The sequence below is a fragment of the Panthera pardus genome, unplaced genomic scaffold (assembly GCF_024362965.1).
Source record: "Panthera pardus isolate Hobbes unplaced genomic scaffold, ASM2436296v1 HiC_scaffold_20, whole genome shotgun sequence".
Lineage (NCBI taxonomy): Eukaryota > Metazoa > Chordata > Mammalia > Carnivora > Felidae > Panthera > Panthera pardus.
This window is the reverse complement of record NW_026526766.1, coordinates 65,539,430-65,550,241: the sequence shown is the minus strand read 5'-3', so window position 1 is coordinate 65,550,241 and position 10,812 is coordinate 65,539,430. Positions and strand designations below refer to the sequence as shown.

The 10,812-nt window shown below is 36.0% G+C and overlaps 1 protein-coding gene across 1 annotated transcript; it reads left to right on the top strand.

The window, feature by feature from the left end:
• The first annotated feature begins 9,158 nt into the window (after positions 1-9,158).
• Positions 9,159-10,186, top strand: LOC109269838 (olfactory receptor 13C3). The gene has a single exon (XM_019453920.2). The coding sequence runs from the start codon at positions 9,233-9,235 to the stop codon at positions 10,184-10,186; it is 954 nt and encodes a 317-aa protein (XP_019309465.1). The 5' UTR covers positions 9,159-9,232.
• The last annotated feature ends 626 nt before the right edge of the window (positions 10,187-10,812 follow it).

The window sequence follows — 10,812 nt, the reverse complement described above, 5'->3', positions numbered from 1 at the left end:
AGTGCAGGGGAGGGGCATTTTCTCTGTACTTTACATGTATTTAATTTATCTAATTATTACTATAATATTATGAGACACACACTATTATTTTCATTCTAAAGATTGAGTGAGGAGCAAGAAGATATTACTTATTGCCTATGATATGTGTATGCAACAAGTTTCTCTAAAGGGATTGAAAACTACTTAATGGCAGAAAATATCACAGCACCATCTCAAGATGAACCTTGAGCATGATGGATGCTTAGAATATATACTTGTAGGCAGATGGGCAATTTTACCATAACATTTAGTTCCTCAATTCTGCTCTATATTTTGTATACTATGAAATTATGCCACTTTAATATTTATAGTTATTGTTCAGAGTAGTACTTTTCATTGAAGAACCACTTAAGAAAAAGAGGATCCTGAAAGGAGAAGAACTTGAGTCCTCTTTCCCTAACCTCTTTCTCTGTCCCTTCTGCCTGAAAAGCTTGAAATCTATGTTTTATGTGTTATTCACATTTTTATTGATATCTAATTGACATATAATATTGTGTAAGCTGAAGATGTACACTGAGTTGATTTGATACACTTTTATGTTATAATATGAATACTACCATAATGTTAGCTAACCTCCATCATAGCACATAATTATCTGTGTGTGTCTGTGCGTGTGTGCGTGTGTGCGTGTGTGTGTGTGTGTGTGTGTGCGTGTGTGCGTGTGTGTGTGTGTGTGTGTGTGTGTGTGTGTGTGTGTGTGTGTTGTGAGAACATTCAAGATCTAGTCTCTTGGCAACTTTTAAGTGTATAATGCAGTTTTGTTAACTGATCACAATGCTGTGCGTTAGATCCCCAGAATTTACTAATCTTCTAACTGCAAGTGTATACCGCTTGGCCAACATTTCTCCAATTCCTCTACCCTACAGCTGCTGGTAACCAGCAGCTACTCTCTGTTTTTATGAGTTTGGCCTTTTTAGATTCCACAAATAAGTGATATTGTACAGTATTTGTATTTCTATGTCTAACATATTTCACTTACCATAATACCCCCAAGGTCTATCCATGTTGTCCCAAATGGCAAGATGTCCTACTTTTTCATGGCTGAGTAATATTCCATTTTATATATGTACCACATTTTCTTTATCCATTTATTGGTTTGATAGACACCTAAGTTGTTTCTTGGCTCTTGTGAATAATGCTGTAATGAGCATGGGGATGCAGATATATTTTCTTAAATCTTGGATATATTCCAGAAGTAGAAAAGCTGGATCTTATGGTAGTTCTTTATTTAAGGAACCTCCATATTGTTTTCCTGAAAGCTGAAGCAATTTACATTCCCACCAATGGTGCGCAAAGTTTCTCTTTTCTCCATATCCACACCTTTACTTGTTATCCTATCTTTTTGAAGGTAGCCATTCTAACAGGTGTAAGGGGATATCACACTATGATTTTAATTTGCATTTTCCTGATGATTAATGATACTGAGCATCTTTTTAAAATAAATGTTTACTTATTTATTTTGAGAGAGAGCACACACATGCACACATGTATGAGTGGGGAAGGAGCAGAGAGAGAGGGGGAGAATCCCAAGCAGGCTCTCCACTGTCAGCGCAGAGCCTGTTGTGGGGTTCAATCTCAAAAACCCTGAGATTAGTATTAAGAGTCAGACGCTTAATCAACTGAGCCACCCAGTAGCTCGAGCATCTTTTAATGTACCTGTTGGCCACCTGTATGTCTTCTTTGGAAAAATGTCTGTTCAGTTCCACTGCCCATTTTAAAATCAGATTTTTTTTTTGTTACTGAGTTGTATGACTTCTTTATATATTTTGGATATTAATATAGTTCAAATATATTTTCTCCATTTCATAGGTTGCCTTTTCATTTTGTTGAGTATTTCTTTTGCTGTGCGGAAGATTTTTAATTTGATGTAATCCCACTTGTTGACTTTTTGCTTTTGTTGCTTGTGCTTTTGGTGTCATGTCTAAAAAATAGTTGCCAAGACCAATGTCAAGGAACGTTCCCCTTATGTTTTCTTCTAGGAGTTTCATGATTTAGTTGGTCTTTTCTATTGTATTTTTCATTTATTCTATTTTTTCTGGTCTCTAATTTATTTCCTCTATGATTTTTGTTATTTCCTTACTATTGCTAATTCTGGGCTGAGTTTGTTCTTCTTTTTCTAGTTCCTTGAGAAGTAAAGTTATTTGAGATATTTCTTTTTTCTTAATATATGCATTTATCACTATAAACTTCCTTCTAATTACTGTTTTTTTTAGCTTCCCCTAGATTTTGGTGTGTGGTGTTTCCATTTTCATTTGTCTGAAGGTACTTTTAAAAATTTTTTCTTTGACCTTTTGATCACTCAAAAGTGATCAAAAATGTGTATGTTGTTCAGTTTCCAGATGTGTAAATTGCCTAGCTTTCCTCTTGTTGATTTCTAGTTTCATACCATTGTTGTGATAAAAGATATTTGGTGTGACTTGAGTCCTCTTAAATATGCTAAGACATGTTTTGTGGCCTTTCATATCACCTATCCCGGAGAATATTCTGTGTGCACTTGAGAAGAATGTGTATTCTGCTGCTCTTAAATGGAATGTTCCTTATATGTCTGTTAAGTCTTTTTAATTGCAAGTATGTCTCAAATCCAATGTATCCTTGTTGATTTCCTGTCTAGATGATCTATCCATTGTTGAAAGTGGGGTATTGAAGTCCCTTAGTATTGTGTTATTGTTTATCTCTCCATTCAGATCTGCTGGTATTTAAATAATATGTTTAGGTGCTCTGATTTCAGGTGCATATATATTTACAATTTTTATATTTGCTTGATGAGTTGAACTTTTTATCATTGTATAATGACCTTCTTTGTCTCCCATGACAGTTTTTGTCTTAAAGTCTATTGTGTCTGATATAAGTATAGCCACCCCCTTGCATGGAATATCTTTTTCCATCCTTTCACTTTAAGCCTATGTGTGTCCCTAAAGCTGAAAATTAGTCTCTTGTAGATAGAGCATAGTTGGGTCTTGTTTTTCAGTCCATCCAGCCACTCTGTGCCTTTTGATTGGAGAATTCAATCCATTTACATTTAGGGTACTTTTTAATACATAGATATACTAATGTTATCTTATTAATTTCTTTATGGCTGTTTAGTAGTTTCAGTGTTCCCTTTTTTCTCTCTTGATGTCTACCTTTGTGGATTGGTGAATTTCCCTGGTGGTATGCTCAGATTTTCTTCTCCTTATGTTTTGTGAATCTACCAAAAATTTTTGCTTTGTGGTTACCACTCAGCTTACATAAAACATCTTATAGATATAACAGTCTATTTTACACTGAAAGCAATTTAACTTCAATTACATGCACAAACTATACTCTTTTACTCCCTCCCTTTTACGTTTTTAATCTGACAATTTATCTCTATTTATATTCTGTATTCATAGCAAATGATAGTAGCTATAGTTATTTTTAATACTCTTTTCCTTTAACCTTTTATACTATAGTTAAGTGGTGAACATACCATCCTGTCACAGAAGAGAGGCTTATGAATCTATATATTTACCTTTGCATATTTCTATGTTTTCACATTACTAATTAGTGTTCTTTCATTTTGGCTTGAAGAACTCCTTTCAGTATTTCTTATAAGGTGGGTCTCATGATGTACTCCCTTAGCTTTTGTTTGTCTAGGAAAGTTTTTATTTCTCCTTCATATCTGAAGGATAACTTTACTAAACCTCAATGTTAATGTCTACAAAATCAATAGATTTTCCCAAAACATTTTACTTCATTAATGTGTTATCTACTTATCAGAATTCATGCCCTAAACTACCCATTATAGACTTTTTTTCTACTTTTGTGGCCTTAAATGGGAATTCACTTTTGTCCTGTGAATTTATTTTATTTTTATTTGCATTTCTTTTTTTTAATATATGAAATTTATTGTCAAATTGGTTTCCATACAACACCCAGTGCTCATCCCAAAAGGTGCCCTCCTCAATACCCATCACCCACCCTCCCCTCCCTCCCACCCCCCATCAACCCTCAGTTTGTTCTCAGTTTTTAACAGTCTCTTATGCTTTGGCTCTCTCCCACTCTAACCTCTTTTTTTTTCCTTCCCCTCCCCCATGGGTTTCTGTTAAGTTTCTCAGGATCCACATAAGAGTGAAAACATATAGTATCTGTCTTTCTCTGTATGGCTTATTTCACTTAGCATTTCTTTTAATTCCAAAGAAGTATGACAATGGCATCCTGCATGAAGTTAACTTATCTAAAAGAATACATATAAAGTAAGCAAAAAAGTTAAATGACAATGCACTTAATTCAAAGAAAACATCTATTTGATTTTATTTATAATATCTAGGTGATTTTTCAACTGTAGCATTTATTTCATTTTGGTAATTATTACTTGAATTACTAATTTCTGACATTGAATTTATTTTGGTAAGCATATTTGAACTAAAAACTCTCACATATTATAAAGTTAATTTTGTGAACATATGCTCCTATTTCCAAAAGTTACATGAGTAGGAGGATGTATCACAGTTTATTCCCAGTATTGCTCTTAATTGGGTCTGTGGGTCACTATTCCTAATGCACTGGAAGTTTCTTCATTCTACATGTCTCTCGTTCCAGCTTTAAATTGCTTTGGGAATTAGGGAACAATTACAACAACCCTTGCATAACAAATATTTACTCTTCCAGATCTGTGGATCTGGCATTGTTTGTTGAACCTGACCTTAATTCAGAATGCTGACATAAATACTAAGAAGAAAGTTACTGGGTCTTTTAGGAGGTGGAAATAATGTATCGGTATACAGGTGAGTCTTGAATACAATGAAACTGTACATTTTCAATCTATAGTTAAGGCCATTATTAATATTAATTTGTAATGTTAATAATCTGATTCAATAGAATACCAATTTATTATCACCAAAATATAATTGTGAATCATTATTAGTCATATTTCATTATTATTTGTATAATGTTTTATAATCCTTAAAGCAATTTCCTTATGCTATCTCATTATTTCCTGACAATATCCTTGCAAGGAAAGTAAGGCAGTTATATTTATCATTATCTTATAAACAAGAAGACTGAGGCTATAGATTAGAAGCCTAGGACCTCAAACCACAGACTTTGATTTTAGTCCCAGGCACTTTTCCACCATGCTAAACCCATATCATATATATTCCAGTGAGTACTAGGTGATCCTCTATACTTACAGTGCATAAACTGGTAATTATAAGATGGCATAGGTGGCATATAAGATTTCAGCTTAGGGGCACCTGGGTGGCTGGCTCAGTGGGTTGGGCATCCGACTTTGGCTCAGGTCATGATCTCGCAGTTCGTGAGTTTGAGCCCCATGTCAGGCTCTGTGCTCACAGCTCAGAGCCTGGAGCCTGCTTTGTATTCTGTGTCTTCCTCTCTCTCTTTCCTTCCTTTATTTGTGCTCTGTCTCAAAATAATAAATAAATATTAAAAATTTTTTAAAATATTTCCACTTACTAGTGTTGTCTGAAAGATACTTACAAAAATTAAAGCCTGCTGCAAAATAAATATGACATATTAAATTTTTCTTGTCCAAAAATACTACACAGGGAATTGCTTGGGTTTAGAAAGTCAGCCTTTACTTATTTAGTCAAACCCCCCATCTATTATGTGCAGCCACTGTGTTAGGCTTAAGTGTTAGAGGGATGAGCAAGACAGATGCACTCCTTCCCCTGTGTCTCTAGGTATCTCACAGTACAACAAGATCACCGGTTTAAAGTGCAGGGAACAGAAGTAGCAAGACAAGCCCGGCTCAAGATGGGTTTGAATTAGTGAGGGGATTCCTATTTAGGAGGGAAAGGTGGGAGCAGGTGGCTGGAGATGCAGTTTAGGTAGCCTTGGATGCACTATCCGGAAGTTGTCTGGAATAAGCAGTCAACAGTCTTTCCAGGCTGGACCTTTGGCTCCTACCTGGAGTGTCTCCATATATCTTAGTAAATCAGTGTCTTGCTGAGTTCTTCTTTATGCATTAGTGACTGGGTTGATCAGAGTGCTCAATTTCTCTGCATTCTCTGACCAATTTCCGAGCTGGAGAGGATTTTGATTTATCATAAGAAATAGTGTAGAATCATTGTAGAATAATTGTCCCTTTCCTCTGGGCACTGTTGAATGAATATAGTCAATTTGTTTTTGTGACTCCGATATTTCTACAGTTCCTGCTGAGCATTCCCTTCTGTTGATAATTTCTATACATTTTAATGATACCAGTTAGACATAGTAGTAATGTAAAGATAATGCGCTTTGGATCTTTCCTCTGCCCTTTATTCCAACTGTACCAATTTCAAGGCACATAGGATTCTGAAATAAGAGTTGGCTACACAAATAAAATGAAGATCTTTCCCTCTCTCCGTATCTCTCCTCTCTCCAACTGTTCTCTCTCTCTCTCTCTCTCTCTCTCTGCCCCCACCCATTTCCCTCCTTCCTTCCTTCCCTCTCCTTTAAAGGAAGTTCTGGACTTAAGCTAAAAATAACAAAAATTAACAATCTCTTAACTATTTTTTTCAACTCTAAAATTGAGGTGTTTATTTTTTTTAATTTCTTAATGTTTATTTATTTTTGAAAGAGAGACAGAGCACAAGCAGAGGAGGGGCATAGAGAGAGGGAGACACAGAATCCGAAGCAGGCTACAGGCTCTGAGCTGTCCAGCACAAAGCCTGATGTGGGGCCTGAACCCACGAACCATGAGATCATGACTTGAGCCAAAGTCAGACGCTTGACTGACTAAGCCACCCAGTAGTGTCTAAAATTGAGGTTTTTATATTCTCTTCTTTGCCTTTCTCTTCAAAGTTGAAATATTTCTATTGTGTATTTTTTTATGTTTATTATTTTTTTTAGAGAAACAGAGCATGAGCAGGGGAGGGGCAGAGAGAGGGAGACAGAGAATCCCAAGCAGGCTCTGCACTGGCATCACAGAGCCTGATGCAGGGCTTGAACTCACAAATTGGATTTCTGGCTCTAAGTAAAACCTTTTCTACAGTAATTTTCCCAAATACTACCCATGACAAATTAAGTGAGAGTGGGGGAAGAGTGACTCTGCTGAAATTCTCAAAACTATTAGCCCGTGTGAGGCCTAAACTTGTGATTTGACCAATGTCGAATCGGGTGGTGATTTTGGAAAGATCAGTTTTCACATCTAGTCAGTAATTAGTGACAACCCCATTAATTTACATAGCTTAATTTCTTGTGTTACATTTCTGATAAAAAAATTCATAAAATCATACTACGATGTCAATTTTGGAGAGTTAATATCATAGGGTCTAAGCACTCAGCCCATGCTCTGTGCTTTGTAATAATGATGGACACCTTCGTTACCAAAAGAAATGCCAAATTCTCTGCCTGACCCTCAAGACTCTCTATGTACCTACCATGCTCTCTCTCCTTTTCAGATGTGCTTGCCGCTACCCCTCCACCGAAACTTCCTTGTTCAAAAAGGATGTGCTCTATGTATTCCTAACTTTGGCTCAACTTCTCACTTTTGGGATACCCCATGTCCCCTCTTTTCTTTTCTTCCAAATCTGTCTAATTCTTCCCATACTTCCAGATCAGGCCCAAGTCTGAAACTTCTTCCTTCTGGGAAAATTGGTAATTTTCAAACTACATAATGTAATTATATTTATGATGTGTTTTCATATGTACTTTTCCTATATCCCTAACTGAATTGTGAGCTTTGTAATGGCAGGCACTTTACATTATTCTCTAGTTTATCCTTACTGTGCTTGGAACATGCCTAGGTTCAAGGTTGGCTATCAGTAATATTCTAAAACTATTGTAGTAGTCTGGCACAAGTTGAAACTACTTTTTTTAAAAAAACGTGTCTTTTAATAATATTTTTTCTTAAGGGTATATAACAACATGATATGAATTTGGACCTTTCTGTAAAACACAAACATATATTATTGTTATTTTTCAGATTCACATGGCAATCCATAATAAGACGAAAAAAATCAGTATGGGTCAGAAAAATCTGCATACTCTGTCAATTCAGTGTAGATAAAAGCCTTGCTACTCAAACGCTTTCAAGAGCTTTGCATAAGTACCACTTAAGAGAAATGGAAAATCTCAGGAGCTGCCATGAACTCTAAACCAGAATCTAAAGTTTTTCAAGATACCCAGACGATTCATATGCATATGAAAATCAGTGAAGCTATGAACTGGATTTGTTTTAAGTAACCTCTGTGTCCAAGTGGGGCTTGAACTCACGACCCTGAGATCAAGGGTCTCATGCTCTACCTACTGAACCAGCCAGGCATCCCTATGAATTAGATTCAATCTGAGCTTTGAGCTCCACTTCATTATTTACTAACTGGTTAACTTGGACAAGTTACATCTTTTATATTTGGGAAAAAATGGGGCTAATATAAAGAATTATTATATTTTATAAATCAAAGGGATGGATATATACCCATATATACATAATTACATAAAATATTTAAACCGCATTACTGTTTTCTTAGGTTGACTTAAGCAAGATACACTGTGAAGCTACAGAATAAAATAAGGTAGAGACTATGTAATGTCCTCCAAAGATTTTAACATTCATGCAGAGCTGATCTGTGCAATGGTCTTATCATAGGAACAGTCACACAAAATACTAAGAGGGGCCTAGAATATGAGAGTAAAAACTAATATTTAAACAGACATTAAATTTCAGTTTATGCTATTCAATTTATTATTATTAAATGCCTATAAAATTAATTAAAATATGAATTAAACATACTAATATAAGGTATGTAGAATCAGACATAGAATGAGATATATACCAAAAATATCAAAGTTGCTGTGAAATTTTGACCATGATGTAATTGCTGAAACAAATGTCTGTTCTATATTGAGTAGTCTTTTACCATCTCTCTCTACTGCTTGCTTTCTGGGGGTAGATGAAGTCAGGCTCATAGTTGGTAATTAGGAGTTTTAGAAACCTCAACCCGGGAGTCTGTCAACAGCAGGAAAAGTTACTTCTGTACAGTTGTCTGATCATAGGTAGAGTTTCACATATTAGCAAAGGGCATCAGCACTTAGTCATTTCCAATTTCATTTTTTTCTAGTCACACAGATTGTTGAAGATGACAACAATCCAGGGACAACAATTGCAGGGATCCATGCAAACACTCCTTAGAATACCATCTACAAAATGAATTGTTCAGGTAATTTGTAACATTTCTTAGCAGTGAATATATTTTATATTAAATCTTCCTGTGATATCCTGAAAGCAGATGACATGGATAAAATTAACCAGACATTTACATCAGAATTTCTTCTTCTGGGATTCTCCGGTTACCCAAAACTGGAGATCATGTACTTTGTTCTAATTCTAGTAATGTATCTAGTGATTCTAACTGGCAACGGTGTTCTGATCATAGCAAGCATCTTTGATTCTCGTCTTCACACCCCCATGTACTTCTTCCTGGGCAACCTGTCTTTCCTGGATATCTGCTATACATCCTCCTCTGTTCCCTCAACTTTGGTGAGCTTAATTTCAAAAAAAAGGAACATTTCCTTCTCTGGATGTGCAGTGCAGATGTTCTTTGGGTTTGCAATGGGGTCAACAGAGTGTTTCCTCCTTGGCATGATGGCTTTTGATCGCTATGTAGCCATCTGTAACCCTCTGAGATACCCCATCATCATGAGCAAGGTGGTGTATGTACGGATGGGTTCTGTGTCATGGCTCTCTGGTGGAATCAACTCAATTGTGCAAACATCTCTTGCCATGCAGTTGCCTTTCTGTGGGAATAATGTTATCAACCATTTCACATGTGAAATATTAGCTGTCCTTAAGCTAGCTTGTGCTGATATATCCCTCAATATTATCACCATGGTGATATCAAATATGGCATTCCTGGTTCTTCCACTGATAGTCATTTTTTTCTCCTATATGTTCATCCTTTACACCATCTTGAGAATGAACTCAGCCACAGGGAGACGCAAAGCCTTTTCCACCTGTTCAGCACATCTGACTGTGGTGATCATATTTTATGGTACCATCTTCTTCATGTATGCCAAGCCCAAGTCTCAAGAGTTTCCTGGGGACGACAAGTTGCAAACTTCAGACAAGCTCATTTCCCTGTTTTATGGGGTAGTGACCCCCATGCTAAATCCTATCATCTATAGCTTGAGGAATAAGGATGTAAAAATTGCTGTAAAATATCTGCTAAACCAAAAAGCTATTCAGTAAGTATATCCTACACAGAAAATGTAGGTCTTTTCATAACAGGCACAGAGATGGACTCATAGGTCAATTAGTTAAAACCTTCTTTGGAGAAACTATGGTTAAGGAGAGATATTTTTATTCTTCCCCTTCCCTAGCTTTACTCAGCTAGAATTACTGAGAACTATAGTTTGCTTTAAACTCAGCTTCCAAAATGTCCTGGTCTGGATTCCACAAGCATGGCGAATTCCATTAGAATCTCATCTCTGGTGATATCTGGAATGAGTGTTTCTGGTGTCGTGTGCAGAAACACAGTGGAAAACATCACACATAAGCTTTAGAAATAGGTAAGAGTACAAAATCTGCAACTTCACAAACTACCTAAATGACATTGGGTAGACTATTCTTTGTAAGCCATACTTACCTTACCTTGGAATAAGGAAATACGTAAAGCCAGGTTTTAGTGTCATTTAAAGTTTCAATAACTGGAGAAAGCACCTGGCATAGCACTACTTTACAGTGTCTAGAATTTCAGAATTGAAGCTAAGACTCCAAATTGATGACTAAAAGTGACTACTGAGCACCTCTTTTACCATAAGCTAATAATTACAAGAGCCAAAATCTCCTCCTGGAAGTCACTCTGTTAATATCTT

Excerpts from the sequence above, each read along its gene's own strand:
- LOC109269838 (XM_019453920.2), top strand. The coding sequence starts at position 9,233 with ATGGATAAAATTAACCAGACATTTACATCAGAATTTCTTCTTCTGGGA.